General features: G+C 47.4%; 1 protein-coding gene and 1 long non-coding RNA gene across 2 annotated transcripts in view; both read left to right on the top strand.

Moving 5' to 3' along the window:
- LOC311010055 (scavenger receptor cysteine-rich domain-containing protein DMBT1-like) overlaps positions 1-18900 on the top strand; it is a gene marked incomplete at both ends in the record, with an annotated part of 528569 nt that overhangs the window by 470091 nt on the left and 39578 nt on the right. The window contains 2 exons of the mRNA XM_084004536.1: positions 10544-10858; positions 10952-11242. Of these exons, the coding sequence (XP_083860662.1) occupies positions 10544-10858; positions 10952-11242 (606 nt within the window). The remainder of the gene's footprint in view (positions 1-10543; positions 10859-10951; positions 11243-18900) is intronic.
- Positions 12362-13686, top strand: LOC311009993. The gene is made up of 3 exons (XR_014596722.1): positions 12362-12521; positions 12600-12781; positions 13513-13686. It is a non-coding gene; the product is annotated as an uncharacterized lncRNA (long non-coding RNA).

Raw genomic sequence — 18900 nt, 5'->3', positions numbered from 1 at the left:
CTTTATCCCTTCTCTAACTAGTTGGTTTGTCTCTCTGATTTAATTAGTTTCCCCCACCCTGCCCTTTGTTATTAACTCTTTTGTTATTTACTATAGTTTAATTATTGGTTCTTTTAGTATTCTGGCTTCTCCTTAGCCTGTCGATTCTTTTATTTTTTTTTTATATTATTATTATTTTCATTTTTAAATTTCTCGTTAATAATTACGTTGGTTTTAATTTTTATTTCATCTTATTTTTTATTAGTGTTTCATTATTATTTTCGCTTGTACATTTTTATTTTATTTTTTCTCTCTTCTAAAAAAAAAAAAAAAAAGAGGGATAAATTAACTGAAACCCCTTATGAAGAAAAACCATAAAAGGAAGTGTACGTCGCCCGGATTGGCGTCACCGGGGCCCCACCCTGGAGCCAGGCCCGGGGTTGGGGCTCGCAGGCGAGCGTCTGGTGGCCGGGTCTGTGCCCACGGGACCCGGCCGGGCGCAGCCCGAAGGAGCGACGTGGGCCCGCCCTCCTGTAGGCCCACCACCCGCAGGAGGGTCCATAAGGGGCCGGTGCGGTGGGATTTGGGTGGCTGTCCTGGGCGGGTGCCCCGGCGACCCAATCCCCGGATGGTGACTCTAGCCATGGGGACATGGAATGTCACCTCACTGGGGGGGAAAGAGCCTGAGCTAGTGCGGGAGGTAGAGCGCTACCGGCTACAGGTAGTTGGGCTCACCTCCACGCACAGTCTGGGCTCTGGAACCCAACTCCTTGAGAGAGGCTGGACTCTCTTCTACTCTGGAGTTGCCCGCGGTGAAAGGCGCCGAGCTGGTGTGGGCTTGCTTATAGCCCCCCAGCTCAGCCGCCATGTGTTGGAGTTTTCCCCAGTGAACGAGAGGGTCGTCTCCCTGCGCCTTCGGGTCGGGGATAGGTCTCTCACTGTTGTTTCGGCCTACGGGCCAAACGGCAGTGCAGAGTACCCGGCCTTCTTGGAGTCCTTGGGAGGGGTACTTGAGAGTGCTCCAACCGGGGACTCCATTGTTTTACTGGGGGACTTCAACGCTCACGTGGGCAATGACAGTGTTACCTGGAGGGGCGTGATTGGGAGGAACGGCCTCCCCGATCAGAACCCGAGTGGGGTTCTGTTATTGGACTTCTGTGCTAGTCACAGTTTGTCCATAACGAACACCATGTTCAAGCATAAGGGTGTCCATCAGTGCACGTGGCACCAGGACACCCTAGGCCGGAGGTCAATGATCGACTTTATGGTTGTGTCATCTGACCTCCGGCCGTATGTCTTGGACACTCGGGTGAAGAGAGGGGCTGAGCTGTCAACTGATCACCACCTGGTGGTGAGTTGGATCCGCTGGCAGGGGAGGAAGCTGGACAGACTTGGCAGACCTAAACGTGTTGTGAGGGTCTGCTGGGAACATCTGGTGGAACCCCCTGTCAGGGAGGTCTTCAACTCCCACCTCCGGGAGAGCTTTGACCAGATCCCGAGGGAGGCTGGGGACATTGAGTCCGAATGGACCTTGTTCTCTGCTTCCATTGTGGACGCGGCTGTTCGAAGCTGTGGCCGTAAGGTCTCCGGTGCCTGTCGTGGTGGCAATCCCCGAACCCGGTGGTGGACACCGGAAGTAAGGGATGCTGTCAAGCTGAAGAAGGAGTCCTACCGAACCTGGTTGGCTCGGGGGACTCCCGAGGCAGCTGACGGGTACCGGCAGGCCAAGCGTGCTGCAGCGCGGGTAGTCGCTGAAGCAAAGGTTCGGGTCTGGGAAGAGTTCGGGGAGGCCATGGAGGAGGACTATCGGTCGGCCTCGAGGAAATTCTGGCAAACCATCCGGCGCCTCAGGAAGGGGAAGCAGCCCTCCACCAACACTGTTTACGGTGGAGGTGGGGAGCTGCTGACTTCGACTGGGGATATCGTCGGGCGGTGGAAGGAATACTTCGAGGATCTCCTCAACCCCACTGACACGTCTTCCATTGAGGAAGCAGAGGCTGGAGACTCGGAGGTTCATCCACCCATTACCCGGGCTGAAGTCACCGAGGTAGTAAAGAAGCTCCCCGGTGGCAAGGCACCGGGGGTGGATGAGATTCACCCTGAGTACCTCAAGTCTCTGGATGCTGTGGGGCTGTCGTGGCTGACACGTCTCTGCAACATCGCGTGGCAGTCGGGGACAGTGCCTCTGGACTGGCAGACCGGGGTGGTGGTCCCTCTATTCAAAAAGGGGGACCGGAGGGTGTGTTCCAACTATCGGGGGATCACACTTCTCAGCCTCCCCGGGAAAGTCTATTCCAGGGTACTGGAGAGGAAAATTCGGCCGATAGTCGAACCTCAGATTCAGGAGGAACAATGCGGTTTTCGTCCTGGCCGTGGAACACTGGACCAGCTCTATACCCTCTGCAGGGTGCTCGAGGGTTCATGGGAGTTTGCCCAACCAGTCCACATGTGTTTTGTGGACTTGGAGAAGGCATTCGACCGTGTTCCTCGTGGCATTCTGTGGGAGGTACTTCGGGAGTACGGGGTCGGGGGCCCTCTGCTAAGGGCTGTTCGGTCCCTGTATGACCGGAGCAGGAGCTTGGTTCGCATTGCCGGCAGTAAGTCAGACCTGTTTCAGGTGCATGTTGGACTCCGGCAGGGCTGCCCTTTGTCACCGGTCCTGTTCATTATTTTTATGGACAGGATTTCTAGGCGCAGCCGTGGGCCGGAGGGGATCTGGTTCGGGAGCCACTGGATTTCATCCCTGCTTTTTGCAGACGATGTGGTCCTGTTGGCTCCTTCGAGCCAGGACCTCCAGCATGCCCTGGGGCGGTTTGCAGCCGAGTGTGAAGCAGCCGGGATGAGGATTAGCACCTCCAAATCTGAGGCCATGGTTCTCGACCGGAAAAAGGTGGCTTGCTCCCTCCAGGTCGGGGGGGAGTTCCTGCCTCAAGTGGAGGAGTTTAAGTATCTTGGGGTCTTGTTCACGAGTGAGGGAAGGATGGAACGTGAGATTGACAGGCGGATCGGTGCAGCGGCTGCAGTAATGCGGTCGTTGTATCGGTCCGTCGTGGTAAAGAGAGAGCTGAGCCGAAAGGCGAAGCTCTCAATTTACCGGTCAATCTACGTTCCTACCCTCACCTATGGTCATGAACTTTGGGTCATGACCGAAAGAATAAGATCCCGGATACAAGCGGCCGAAATGAGCTTCCTCCGCAGGGTGGCGGGGCGCTCCCTTAGAGATAGGGTGAGGAGCTCCGTCACACGGGAGGAGCTCGGAGTAGAGGCGCTGCTCCTCCACATCGAGAGGAGCCAGTTGAGGTGGCTCGGGCATCTGTACCGGATGCCCCCTGGACGCCTCCCTCGGGAGGTGTTCCAGGCATGCCCCACCGGGAGGAGACCCCGAGGAAGACCCAGGACACGCTGGAGTGACTATGTCACCCGGCTGGCCTGGGAACGCCTTGGGGTCCTCCCGGAGGAGCTGGGGGAAGTGTCCGGGGAGAGGGAAGTCTGGGCGTCCCTGCTCAGGCAGCTGCCCCCGCGACCCGGTCCCGGATAAAGCGGAAGAAAATGGATGGATGGATGGAATTAACTGAATTATATGACTTGGCATCAATCCTAAAGACTTGAATTGTAACTGGAAACGTTGAATTGTCCTCTGAGGTTGTAAACACAGTAGGCGTCTCTGGCATCACTAAACAAAACCCAGTAAATGCTCCAATGACAGTGGAATTAGGCCCCCTATCTAGAGAACTGATACCCCTCTGAACTTACTGGGTCGTGATTTATTATGTCAATTTCACTGCACCATTAATGCACCCCTTATGGGGTATATCTTGATGTACCTGATGCTAATGTTAATACTGTGTTTTCTATGCTACAACAGGTTTCCCGATCAGTGACCTATGCTTGGCAGTTGCCCTCTCCTCAACTTTCTTTAAAACTTCAAACAATCTATAACCATATAACCAAACAACCCACTTCTCCTTTCCTTTCTTGGCTGATTTCTGAAATATCTGACTCTTTGCTCTGGTTTCCCTCACTCCATTGTCTAGCTCATCACGATGCAGTTCCAAATTCTGAGTATACTAAAAAAAAAAAAGCTGAGCAAGATGAAAGAGCAACCTCCCTCTTGCATGATTATGATATATATTTTGGTCATGGAGGGATTGCACTCAATGTAAAACTATCTCTCACTCAACAACCTATGTTTCAGAAGGATGACGGTGTTCCCCATATCGCAGCAGCTACTGCTAACAAATACGACACCTTGGAGCTGGGCAAGATGGTAAAGTTATTCCAATGTTGTAATGACAAAACATTTTGTGATACTGTAGGCAGTTACCCACTGTACAAGGTTGGCTCTTTGGGGTACATCCTGTGTGTCTCTTTTGTACCAGAACCTGTTATCTTTTCAACTCTGTCACAGACAGAACCACACCTAGCCCCCCCAGCCTATTTCTCCATCTACAACCTCCTTCCATCTTCATCCCAGATCCCTCCTGCTCTGTGTTCCTCCCACCCTAATGATGTGGGACTGATTCTTTCTGCTTCTAGTGTAAAAATTAATGTCAACCCAGATAAACCACTCCCAAAGAAACGCCAGTATCCCCTTAAACCCGACACAGAACTTGGAATTGCACCTGTGATAGAGTCCTTGTTAGAACAAGGAATAATAATAGCTACCTCCAGCCTCTGTAACACTCCCATTTTGCCCATACCAAAAAAACAAAAAAACAAAAAATAAGACAAGTTATAAGATCTCAGTGCAGTTAATGATGTGTTAACCCTATTTTTCCTGTAGTTCCAGATCCAACCACTATCCTCTCCTCCTGTTCTGTTCATCCCAGATCACTGTATTTTTATTTCAGTCACGCTGTGGAAACTACCTCCTCCATGGTACTGAGATCTCCACTAGACACTATTTGCCCCGCACTCTGTCTCCCATGTTGTCTTCCGCTCTGAAACGCAACATTTTTCCTCCTCTAGACAGACTTGTTATGAGTTCACCCTTCTTTCCAAACCTAACCTTACTATTGAGCGCTGATCACCTCTTAACTCTGTTTCCCTCCTTCCTTCCCTAATTGATGGCAAGCCATATAGTTGTGAAAGTTGATCTTAGTTGATCATTTTGCTCACCCCGTCCCGAACCACTAGACAAACAACTTGCAAAACCTGAGTTAGTTTGTTTGTAGATGGTAGCTCATACCGCTCTCCCACTGGAGCACTTGACTAGAACCCTATGAAATCCGTTAAAATTGTTCAAGATTCCTTTTTTTCTTCCAGAATTTCGTGCTCTCCGTTTTAATTTTCTAAATTCAATTTCCATTTTTATTTTTCTAAATTCGATGTTTTCCCATTTCAATTCTTCCCAAATCCCGTACATCCAGTTTTAATTTTTCTAAATCCCGGTTTCTGTTTAATTTTTCTAAATTTTTATTTTCCATTTTATTGTTTTTTTCCTAAATTCCATTCTTTCTGTTTTCCATTTTTCGGACTTCTGTGTTTTCCGTTTAAATGTTTCTAAATTTTGTTTTCCGTTCTCATTTTTCAAAATTCTGTTTTCCGTTTTCATTTATAGAAATTCAGTATTTTATAGCATTTTTTTGTCAAATACTGTCTAATCGTGTAGGTGATAGATCAAAATAAAGAAATTTCTAGCAGCCCCCTGCCCCTGACTTTCGCTGTGTCTAAAATCAGCGTATCTGTCAATCCACTCGCTACTATTTATGTTTCACTTTTCAGACAGGCTGGATGCGGCGGTGTTGCCGTAGATTACACAACGTTTAACCCCCCCCCCCCCCCCCCCCCTTTTCCCTTTTCTTTCAGCTTAGGTATGGTAACAAACTCTTATAATGTTCGAGAAAACATTGATTTTCAGATTTTGACAAATTCCACGAAATTCCACGTTTTACAGGTATTCTTGTCAGATTCTGCGTTTTAGTCTATGCGCATTGTGGGAATCAGAGAGCCCTACACTTGACTCAGGTTATGCAATTGGTCCCCTATTTGAGATCCTAGAATCTCACCCACCCCCTCCCACCCCCCATGCTCAGCCCCACAAGCTGAGCTCTTTGCTTTAACGTGGCTACGTTACAAGCTGCCCCCGACACCTCTGAGAGCTCTGCCTGGTTGTGTTGTTTTATGAATTGTGGAGCTCCTGCGACAGCCGCGCATTAGCCACACATTTCTTGCTTCCTCAACTTGTTTGTGTGACACATGGTGTGACTCACAGGAGCAAATGGGGAATGGTTGCTGCAATAAGCAGATTTACGTTGCTCCTGTTACGTCCCTAAATTCAAACAATTTTGTCGACACAAACCGAGAAGCGTATTCCCCCCGTGAGGACTCTTTTGTAAATATGCTGACTGACTTTGTACAAAGTCATATGTTCACATGTTATTGTTATTGTTTTTTTTAATCATATGTTTTCAACATAGACTGAAGTTTTTGCAAACAGAAAAGCAGACACCACAACAGTGACTACCCTGCTCCTCAGAGACATTGTCTGCCTGTTTGGGATCCCACGCTGGATTAACAGCGACGATGGCACCCATTTCAACTCCTCTATCACACGAGAACTCTGCAAGGAACTGTGTTCTTCTGTCTAAGCTCTGCACTAACAGGTGATCGCAGCCCACATGCCTCCCACTGACGGGAACTATCACAACCTCCAGCCTGGTGATTTCAACCCTGAAGCAGTTCAAGGGAAGGAACACTCTCCAGCCCAGGTGGACCGGTCCATCTCAAATACTGCTGACCAACAACACTGTCATGAAGTGTGAAGGATACCCCACATGGATCCACTCTTCACACCAGTGAAGATCAACAGCCCAGCAGTATGCCAACATGGACCAGTGAAGATCAACAGCTCAGCGGGATGCCAACATGGACCAGTGAAGATCAACAGCCCAGCAGGAGGACAACCCGGAGCGGTGCTGTTCTGACCAGATGCTGATGGAGGACACCAACATGGCTGCTGCTTGTGACCGGATTATCACTTCTGTGGCTCCCTTGCAGTACCAGTATTAAGCAATGGGGACAGAAGGTTGCTTTGGAAGATCCCCCTCTTAATACTGAAACCACGGAGCCACCAAAAAAAAAGAAGCATATTAGCAACATCTCGTCCCTGCTTGAATGCTCCATCCTTCAACAGAGACGGGAAACTGCACCCGATACATTTCTCACACATGACCAAATTATTTCTACAAACACTTATATCAACCTGCCTAGAATGATAGCTGACAAAAGCTTGAATTCTAACCATAACGGTTACACATGATGAACTCTTCCCACTGATGACTCTGCCCATTTCCGAATATGACATGTGCCATATACTTCACCGGAATACACACATCTCACACCCATGAACTTTCTCCAGTTTTCACCTGAAATTAGAACTTTATCCTGCAAAATATCCATAAACAAGTGTCAGGCGTGCATGGATGCCCCTGCTACCATCCCTCTTAGTGTAGTTCCAGGACCATTAGAATTGTGTATTAAAGGCACCGGAAGTGGACATGACATGAATTTCAAATTGTCACTTCGTGCTTTCCTCCATGACTAACAAGGACTTTGTTTGGACTTCAACCTCGTCTACGCCTCCTGCCTACAGCTTTAGACAATCTTTTTAGCATCTCAGGGTGACACTTGTGCAGTGATTTGTGTTGAATGTTGTACTTATGTGCCAGATTATCATTGCACGCATTCAACACAATACTGATGAGGTGCACACCAGCAATATTAGCAAAACTTTTGAATGATTGGAAACGAATATAGAATATATGTTTTTGTTGTTATGTTGGAATAATCTGTTTTTTTTATTACCCCTTATTATTTTTTCTTGTATCAGAGCAATGTGTAAAATTATTACAGCTAAGGTGAATACTAAAATGATGATTCAACAAACTACTCACGACGTACCTAAAGGATTATTTCATGATGTTTTCGACAAATTGTGTAGAATTGATGTATTGTAATTTTCTTACTTCACTTGATTACATTTTCTTGTGTATTTAGTGTTGTCCTATAGGACAAAATGGGGAATTGTAGAAGAAATTGTGTTACCTTACATTTCTTATTTGGTTTTGGTATAATGTTCCTTTCTCTCTAAACATCAAATGTCCTGCTGAGCTGTTTTCCATTGTGTTAACCCTTACCGTCTTGATGAAAAGACTCTTTGATCTTTCCCTCTTCCTGAATGGTCTCTGTCTCAAATACATTGATCAAGGCCCGATGAGTGACCCCTGTAGTGACATCGTCTAGCTCTCCCGAGAACGGTCACACCTTGTAGATATCAACAGATGTCTCTTCCTCTGCAGAGAGACATGTGTTGATTCAATGAAAATCCACTCATGACGCCTTCCCTTTTGTTCTCTGGCATGTTCTGTATAAATCCAACTCGGCCAGGCCATTCGACAGACTGGATCTTCATAGACACACTGTGAATTTCTTTTCTCCACTGTCAGTGATTAAACCTCATTTGAACCAGCTACAGAATTGGACCTGAGGAGTTTTCTTCCATACTGGAAGCTTCAGACCCTCCATATTAGGGGTGGGAATCTCTTGGCACCTCACGATTCGATTATAAACCGATTATAGATGCATCTTGATACAAGAATTTTTTTTGTGTACATTTCCATGCATGATTAAAAAAAAACAAATTAAATCTGACTTTGCTACTCAGAGTTTGCTCGTCACTTCCTTCTTTTGTGATAATTATTAAAGAAAATCAACAGGTTAATTACCTTCTCTCATATTTTATGAAAGAAAAGGCTTTTCTTTGTCACAAGTAGAATGACTTCCTATGAACACAAAGTCCTCCTGTTACAGGCGATGAGCTTATCCCTGAGAGAAAACAGGGAACTGTAGCCGATATACAAATAAAAAGCTTTCAATGCAATAATCAATGCAGCTGCATTTCAACACATCACAGCGTAGCGGTCTGTGGTCTCCCGTGGGATAGTATCTTACGTCTCATACAGAGACCGAACAACAACAAGGTCTCTGCCGTATTTATGCCGAGACGACGTTATGTTCAGTGTTTACGTAGCAGCTACGGTGTTAGCCTAGCTTAGCTCTGAGCGAGCCGAATGCATAAACAGGTATTTGTAAAGTTATTTTGTATCGTCTTAACGGACAGACTTAATAAACCATGACTTCAGACTTTTTACTAATCGTCATTACTTCGGCATACTCTTTATCTCTTTAAATGGTAAATAAATCACAACGTGGTTCTTTGACAGCGACCGCTGCTGTGAATGCTGCTCTATGAGACTCACCGATCCCCCTCTGGGTAAAGGTAGAAACTCAGACAGGACGCCGTTTAGTTTCCTGGTGTGTCTGGGACTTCACAACATGTACAAAGCAGTAATAGTGTTTATTTCAGCCATGAATGATGAAACATTATCAGTGTAAATGCAGCGGGTGCCGGTGGGATTTCTCTCTCAGCCGTGTCTCTGTTATGTGTAACGCCACAGACTGTCCGGGCGCTGCATTTCAGAGTTCCACCTTTTGTGTTCCGTAAACAATACGGAATAAAAATAATACATTTTTCACAATCGTGAATTGATTCCGAATCGTCCGCATCAGGATGCATCTAAGTATTGATTTTTCCCCCACCCCTACTCCATAGACTGCTGAGCTCCACCTGGCAGGACACACCTGTCTGTCTGTCTGTCTGTCTGTCTGTCAGACCTGTGACATCACTTCCTGTTTTAAGGGTCCATCTTGTTGAACGGAAGTTAAATGTGACCTTTCATCTCTCGTCCCTCATTTCCATCTAAAGTCTTACCAAACTCCTTTCAGTAGAGAACTACAAACAGGAAGTAGGACCATATAACAGCTGTGCTCAGGTCATTTCACTGGCTTCCAGTCCATTTTAGAATTGATTTGTTCATGTTAATGGTGTTTTTCATGTCATGTCCTCATCCAAGGCTCTCCTCAGAGGGATGACAGTGGCAGACATGTTTGCAGCAGCATCCTGGGATTCTCCGGGCCCTTTCATCTGTTTCTATCTGCCAGATGGATCTGAATCCTCCCTGACTCATTCAGTGTTAAATGAGCTCGATGGCCGATGAAGCGTTGACCATCTGGTGCTTTTATGCACACATCAAACTGTGCAGCTCTAATGTGATCATCACAGGTTAGCGGCTGCATGAGGACCATGAGGGAGAACATGGACGTCCCCACTATTCTGCAACAGCAGTGCTGTGTGAAGAGAGTGCAACACATTTCTTTGTCACACGGCTGATATGGTGTTAACGTGGCACAGTTGGTGTCTCCCTGCCTTATTACGTGGAGCATCCACAGTTAGTGAAGTGTTGTGTTGTCTGCTTGTGGACCTCGGTGTCACAGTGGGACAGAGACCACATCAGCTTCACCCTTAAGCCACGAGGACACGGGAATGTGATGGAACATGGCTGCAGGCTGTGGTGTTGTAGCCATGTGTTCTGGTGTTCATGATGAACTGATGGTGGAATTGTTTTGAGTCCAGTTTGAATCACTGAATAGTTTCATGACATCTTTTTCTCTGGTGTCTGGTGTCTTTTCTCTCTCTCTATTTGATCTTCTATCATCTCTCCAGACTCTGTCAGGCTGCTGAATGGGACTAGTCTGTGCTCAGGCAGACTGGAGGTGAAGTCCAACCAGTCCAACCAGTGGTGGTCCTCAGTGTGTGAAGCTGACTTTGACCAGCAGGATGCAGAGGTGGTCTGTAGGGAGCTTGGCTGTGGGGCTCCTTCAGTCCTCCAGGGGGCGCTCTATGGAGACGTGGGGGCTCCAACGTGGACCAAAGAGTTCCAGTGTGGAGGCCATGAGTCTGCTCTCCTGGACTGTAGAAGCTCAGGCTCAGATAGAAACACCTGCTCACCTGGCAAAGCTGTTGGACTCACCTGCTCAGGTAGAAGAGGAGCTGCAGCTTTGATCTGGTTCATTTCTGTTCTCATCAAACTCACTTTGCTCTTTGACTGACGACTCTCTTCTTTCTGTTCAGAGCCTGATGATGTCAGGTTGGTGGGAGGAGCCAGTCGCTGTGCTGGAACACTGGAGATGAGACATCAGGGAGACTGGAGACCAGTGGATGATGTCTGGACCCTGAAGGAAGCAGCTGTTGTCTGTAGAGAGCTGGACTGTGGCTCTGCTGTTTCTGTAGGACGGAGAGAGGAGTCCTCAAGAAGACCTGTGTGGAGGATCAGGTCTGACTGTGTTCATTCTGGATCCACTCTGAGGGAGTGTGCAACATCAACATTCTCCTCTTCCTCCATCCTGAATCTCACCTGCTCAGGTAAGCCCCTCAGTGACATCATCTATGACATCATCTATGACAGCAGTGTTCCCAGTATGTTCCTTCCTCTGTCCCAGTGACAGTCAGTGGTTTCCACTGGACTGAACTGTAAAGTTCTCCAGGACAATGACGTCCTAGAATGTAGAGAAGTGGGCTGGTTTCTGGAAGCTTCAGACCCTCCATAGACTGCTGAGCTTCACCTGGCAGGACACACCTGTCTGTCAGACCTGTGACATCACTTCCTGTTTTGAGGGTCCATGTTGTTGAACGGAGGATAAATGTGACCTTTAATCTCTCGTCCTTCATTTCCATCTAAAGTCTTACCAAACTCCTTTCAGTAGAGAACTACAAACAGGAAGTAGGACCATATAACAGCTGTTGAACAAATGAATAAACAAATAATCATTTTCATATCGGTGTAATCCCCCCAAGCACAAAAAGAAAGTTAAGCATAAGAATATCGCTCAAATACGTAGACTAAGGCATATGATTTTAATCATATTTCACATACACACATATTAAACATATTCAGCATTTAACATAAGCAGCTATTTCAACAAAGAAATGTCCTTTTTCAGAAAACTCCCGGTCACAAAAAATCTAAAGAGCTCTGCAAAGAATCTGGATTATGTCCGTGATATGAAATGTTGAAAATGTCGGAGAATATTGTTTAGATATGTGATCGGTAGGAAAAACGGTAATTTCCTTCTAAGTAATCAAAATCCTCTCTCGACGTAAAGCTGCTAGAATCACTTTTATTTCCATATCGATGGTTGACGAGGAAAGGACGGACATTGTTTTCAGTTGGTTCAGATTTCGGAAAAAGACAGACATGTAAGAGAAACTCAGGGTTTGTTGAAGCAAACCTGCCAGTGAGCAGGTTAGGTTCACAGAGTTGGTTACTATGGTAACTGACCTAAAGGTTGAGTTCACTCTCTTTCTGGAACGGAAAACTCAGAGATTCCCTCTTCTCAGGGTTAACAAACTCAGAGTTTCAGGAAAACCTGCTTTCTGGAACGAGCCCCAGGAGTCTGGTTGAAGGTCTGGATTATTACTTTTATTGTGTTCTTTCTTATTTTATTGGTTTTAACTGTGGGGATTTGGGCAGGAAGTCTGACACACTCAGTGACAACACTCACACACCCTACATGGTCACATGATGTCTCATGATCACATGACTGAAATCAGGAAGTGATAAATGTTTGGGAGATGCCAGTCAGTCTCTCTTTGTTCTGCCAGCCAACTCTGCACAGCTGAGCTGGGTTCACCTCACATGCAGGTATGGGGGGTCATTTAGGTGTATGTCCGTTCAGTTACTATAACCTAGCTTTAATAGGTTTTTATTCTATTTTATCAGGATAATCTAGTGTGTTTACTCCTTGCGGAGAACACAGACCACTGCATGGCCTTTTCAAGTTGATGGGATCATCACATTGTGACTCCAGCTGCGGAGATATCGACACTGATATGCTGCACTTGGAATGTTCAACTACACCTGCATAGTTACTGCGATGTGGGACAATTGAGCATACCTGCCAAGTAGGCTTATATTTATTGATTATGTTAAAGGTTGAATATCCATCCATCCATCCATTTTCTTCCGTATTATCCGGTACCGGGTCGCGGGGGCAGCTGCCTGAGCAGGGACGCCCAGACTTCCCTCTCCCCGGACACTTCCCCTAGCTCCTCCGGGAGGACCCCAAGGCGTTCCCAGGCAAGCCGGGTGACATAGTCACTCCAGCGTGTCCTGGGTCTTCCTCGGGGTCTCCTCCCGGTGGGGCATGCCTGGAACACCTCCCGAGGGAGGCGTCCAGGGGGCATCCGATGCAGATGCCCGAGCCACCTCAACTGGCTCCTCTCGATGTGGAGGAGCAGCGGCTCTACTCCGAGCTCCCCCCGTGTGACGGAGCTCCTCACCCTATCTCTAAGGGAGCGCCCCGCCACCCTGCGGAGGAAGCTCATTTCGGCCGCTTGTATCCGGGATCTTATTCTTTCGGTCATGACCCAAAGTTCATGACCATAGGTTGAATATGCTGTGGTGTTAAACTAGGCTGGCAACTAACGTGTTTTATTTCTCTTTTAGAGGAAGGACCAGGCCAGCCACTGTTTTACTGTTAAATCATAGGCCTTTGTGAATTCAACTTGTTTTGTTTTCTTTCTTTTGCTTTTTTTTGTGTCTCTGGGGCCAATGGTCAGTTATAAGTTGGCGTGAATTAATTTAAATGCTCTTGACGCTGGTTGTTCTCCTCTTACATGTGCTCTCTTCTTAGGCTGTCTCTGTATAAGGCCGGACTCACACGGGTGTACTGCTCCTCTCCTCGGGGTGACCACACGGGTGAGACACTGTAAGTGGTGTGAAGCATGCCTATAACCGCAACACGGTGTGATATACTGTAGTGGTGTGTTGATATTTTATGTGTAGTGCTTGCTGTGTTGCATGTGTGTACCGGTGTTGGGTTTGCTGTCTCTCGTTCCTGGTCTCCCCAGGGGCCTCCTGAGGAAGAGGGATCTTTGCTCGTGCCAGTCCGACCTTTCCTAATTGAGGAGTTCTAACCAGTTATCTTTTAAATCATTCTATTCATAGCATCCCAGACTTATTGCTTTTATACTGAATATTTTGTATTTATACTAATTGTAATAAATTTGTTATCTTTTATACACAATTGCCTCATTGTCAACTGTCCCTTTTGCGAGGAAGATACAGTATATAGCCACACTACATATAAAGAAGAAAAGCTGAGGGGTCCCCTCTGCCCACTATCAGGGGGTGGCGTTGTCAGACAGTTTCGTGGTTATGCTGCTTGTCAGGCACCACATTATGGCGTTGTCGGCAGGATTTGTATGAGGCAAGTTTTCTTTTGATTTTATCTGTTTGTTTAATATTTGAGTAGAAACAGTGGCAGGCTCTGGACATCAGGAGGACGACTGGACAGTTAAAGACGAACCTGTGATTGGACCCAAGGCTGATGACTACCTGAGTACAATGATTATGCTCTGTGTTCTTTGCATTCCAAGTTTTCTTTTGTGATTGCAAGACTGTTAAATTAAGAAAATGAGTGATGACGAGCAGAGGTTGCAGGAACTTCTGACTCTCCGTGAGGAGGTACAGAGATTAAGAGTGGTTAATGAACAATTCCGTCAAGGAAGAGGCGCCAGTGCAGGTACTTCTAACAATGGCACGAATTCTGGTGGGACAGCCCCCAGTGGTGATTCGACTGCATCACAACCCATTTCGGAACGTCTGATTTATATTCAGAGAGAAAGGAGATGCCCCCACTTCTCCGGTTCAAAATCTAAGTCTGATCTATCAATATATGATTGGATAGAAGACATTGAATCGTGCTTTAGAGATAGGAATATGACTCCAAGAGAGAAGGCCCTCTTCCTCTACGATCATTTGGAAGGAGAAGCAAAAGCTGAAATCAGATTTCGCTCATTGGTTGAGCGTGAAAATCCTGAAACTATTCTAACCATTTTAAAAGAACTTTATGGTTCCTCCTCCTCCTTCGTCAGCTTGCAAAGACAGTTTTTTGATAGAAAACAGAAAGACGGGGAATTTTCTCATTCTCTCTGGGCTTTAATTGAGGAGATCAAGCGCGCCTACCCCAATAGGTTGATAGACGCAGACATACTAGTCAGAGACCAGTTCATGGAACATGTGCGTGATGTTTCCTTAAGACGAGAGCTCAAGAGTATTGTCCGACAGAATTCAACAGTTTCCTTCATAGCGTTAAGACATGAGGCCATCAGATGGGTGGAGGAAGGTGAACGCCATACTGGACATGCTCGTGCTGGGCTTCACCATTGTGGGGTAGATGTTAATGTTGAGGGGGCTTGTCATGCTGTTGGAGTGGGAAGGGGACTGGAACGCTCTGTTATACAGGAACAACTTAACAAGCAACAGTCACAGATAAATCAAATCTTGCAAAGTCTGTCTAAGATAGAATCTGTGTTAAACCAGCCGACTTCTCGCCCCCATAATCCCACCTACCAGTTTACTCCTGAAGGTCTACCCATCTGCCTCCGGTGCCGTAAACCTGGGCATGTCCTTCGCCAGTGTCACCAGGGCCCAAGGCAACGGACAGCCAGTTTGCCTAATGTACAGCCTGGAGAAAGTCCTCCCTCAGCAGCCTCAGAGCAAACAGGTATGCAGAACATTGACTCTAGTTGTGTTACAAACAAATCCATGCCCTCTAAGCAGGGTCTTCCCCCTTCACATACCCATATACCACTGGTGGGTAGATGCCCTGTTGTTGAGGTGACAATGGGGGGCGTTAAAGTGCAGTGTTTGTTGGACACCGTTCAATGGTAACAACTATTACAGAGTCACTTTTTAAAGAGGCTTTCCAACATTGGGATGCCCCTAAGCTTCAGTCATGTGGGTGGTTAGCTCTAAAGGCTGCAAACGGATTGGACATCCCCTACGTTGGTTATTTAGAGTTGGATGTTCAGGTACTGGGTAGAACAATTCCAGGTCGTGGGGTTTTGGTAGTGAAGGACGCCCCTCGTACACCACAGCAACAGCTCATTCCTGGACTTTTGGGAATGAATGTCATTCATGAGTGTTATAAGGAATTGTTTGCACAGCAGGGAGAAGCGTTATTTGCCTCGCTATCTGCTGTTCAGGCTGAGGCAGGTTGGGCATCAGCTCTCCATCATTGTCACCGCCAGGAAGTGTGTCCCTTAACTCAAGAGGGTCGGGTGCGGGTCTTAGAACGGGGTGGCGAGTTCATACCAGCTGGGTCACTTAAATTCGTTAAGGTTACCTGCCCAAAAGTCCCATATGCGTCACCTGCCACCATGCTGCTAGAACCTGGGGGCTCAGATCTGGCCCCAGGTTTGCTCCTGTCTCCGTCCTTACTCAGTGTGGTTAATGGGGTAGCCTATGTGCCTGTGGTTAATGTTGGAGCCACCAGTGCCACAGTCCACTCAAAACAAGTTTTGGGGATGTTACACTCTGTTGAGGGTATAGACGGACGACAGCTAAGTTTTGAGGGGGAGGGTGAAAATGTTGCCCATATTAAAACACAGACAGTGGGAGAGCCTTCTACCCCTATCTCAGAGGTGATCGCAAATTTGCAATGGCCTGGGCTCTCACCTACACAGGAGAAACAAGTAAGAGGTCTGCTAGAGAAGTACAGCAGTGTCTTCGCTAAACATGAGGGAGATCTTGGCTGCACTGAGGAGATAATACACAAAATACCTTTGCTAGATGAGACCCCAGTTCGACAAAGATATAGGCGGATACCCCCCACACAGTGGCAGGCTGTAAAAGACCACATCAAACAGCTCCTTGACAGTAGGGTGATTAGGGAAAGTAGCAGTCCTTACGCATCGCCCATTGTCTTGGTGAAAAAGAAGACTGGAGAGCTCAGGATGTGTGTCGATTACCGTCAGCTTAACGCCAAGACAAGGAAGGATGCGTACCCCCTACCCCGTATAGAGGAGTCTCTGGACGCACTAACTGGCACCCAGTGGTTCTCAACACTGGACTTGGCCAGTGGCTATAATCAGGTTGCTGTTGCCGAGAAGGATATACCAAAAACAGCCTTCTGCACTCCCTTTGGCCTTTTTGAATTTGAAAGAATGCCCTTTGGGTTATGTAATGCTCCAGGGACATTTCAGAGGCTCATGGAGCGAATATTCGGTGATGAAAGCCTTCATTCAGTTCTACTGTACCTTGATGATGTTATAGTCTTCTCTTCTTCAGTGTCACAGCATTTGGAAAGACTGGAGATGGTCCTGAGTCGACTCCGACAGAAAGGGCTTAAGGCCAAACTGAGCAAATGCCACTTTTTCAAGACCGAGGTACAATATTTGGGTCATAGGGTGTCTAAAGAAGGGGTTGCCACGGACCCGGAAAAGGCATCCGCTGTGAGTACCTGGAGGAGGCCCTCCGATGTGACAGAGGTACGGTCATTCCTTGGCTTCTGTAGTTATTACCGGCGCTTTGTCAAAGGCTTTGCACAATTGGCTGCTCCACTTCACCAACTAGTGGCCGACGTAATTAAGGCGGCTAAGATGAGCAGGACAAGGCCAGCTGCAGTCCTACCTAGCATGTGGAGTGAAGAATGCGAGAGGAGTTTCACTGAGCTGAAAAGAAGGTTGACGAGCACCCCGGTTCTAGCATTTGCAGACTTCACCAAGCACTTTGTCTTGGAAACAGATGCTAGTTATCAAGGGCTCGGAGCTGTTTTGTCCCAGGAGAAGGAGGGCAGATTGAGACCTGTAGCATATGCTAGTCGCTCATTACGTGGCTCAGAGCGCAACATGGAGAATTACAGCTCCATGAAGCTGGAGTTTCTAGCTCTGAAGTGGGCAGTCTCAGAGAAATTCAGGGAGTATCTGCTTGGTAGTAAGTGCATCGTTTATACTGACAACAATCCTTTAAGTCATTTTCAGACTCTGAAACTAGGAGCTACAGAACAACGATGGGTTGCTCAGCTAGCAGCCTTTGACTTCACTGTGCATTACCGACCAGGCCGAAATAATGCCAATGCTGACTCTCTTTCTCGCCAATATAGCAACCAGGCCAAGACCCCCGATCCTGGGGGCGACTATCTGAGAGCTGAGCCCGATGCGCCTCCAGGTCCTGAAGAGGCTGAAGTAGCCACATCTCACCAAGTTGGGGTCTTCCCAAGTCGTTCCAGTGAGGAATTGGCTACCCTGCAGACTGCTGATCCGTTGTTGAAGGACTTTGTCTTTTTGGAGGCAAGGAAGGCCTCCTAGTAAGGAACAACGGGCAAACCTCACCAGCAATGTTCAACATCTCCTCCGGCAGTGGGACCGTATCCTGGAAAAGGATGGTCTGCTGTACAGGAAGGCCACAGCCCCTAATGGTGAGCCGTTCATCCAACTGCTTTTGCCCAAGTGCCTTCATCAGGAGATCCTGAGCAGCCTCCATGACAAACATGGACATCAGGGGCTACGGCGGACTACAGACCTGGTGAGGCAAAGGTGTTATTGGCCAGGGATGGGAGCAGAAATAGAGAAGTACTGCCAAAATTGCCAACGCTGCATACTTTCTAAAGCTGTCCAATCCAGAGTAAAAACTTACCAGGGTGTCCTTCTGGCTAGTCAACCCTTAGAAATACTGGCCATAGACTTTACCCTGCTTGAGACTGCAACAGATCAGAGGGAGAATGTGTTAGTGATGACCGATGTTTTCTCTAAGTACACGCAGGCCATCCCGACCCGAGATCAGAGTGCCCGCACGGTGGCGAAGGTTTTGGTTGACTGCTGGTTTAACCTCTTTGGAGTGCCTAAACGGATTCACTCCGACCAAGGGAGAAATTTTGAGAGTGCCCTCATCGCTCAGCTCTGCAAACTTTACGGGATTGAAAAGTCCAGGACGACAGCATACCACCCCCAAGGAAATGGTCAGTGTGAGAGATTTAACCGGACCTTGCATGACCTGCTTCGATCTCTCTCTCCTGAGAAGAAACGATCATGGCCAAAGTATGTCTCTCAGTTGGTGTGGGCGTACAACACCACTACCCACCGCTCCACTGGTCATTCCCCCTACTCCTTGATGTTTGGGGTACAACCTCAGTTCCCTGTGGATTTTCTCTTGGGAGCAGACGACTCTGGAGAACCTGGCGCCTGGGATGAATGGGTCCTGCAGCACCAAGAGAGACTGCAGGTGACACGGGAACTGG

This window comes from Eutrigla gurnardus (assembly GCF_963514095.1).
Source record: "Eutrigla gurnardus genome assembly, chromosome: 24".
NCBI lineage: Eukaryota > Metazoa > Chordata > Actinopteri > Perciformes > Triglidae > Eutrigla > Eutrigla gurnardus.
The sequence above is the reverse complement of the archived record's forward strand: the minus strand, read 5'-3'. Positions and strand labels throughout refer to the sequence as shown.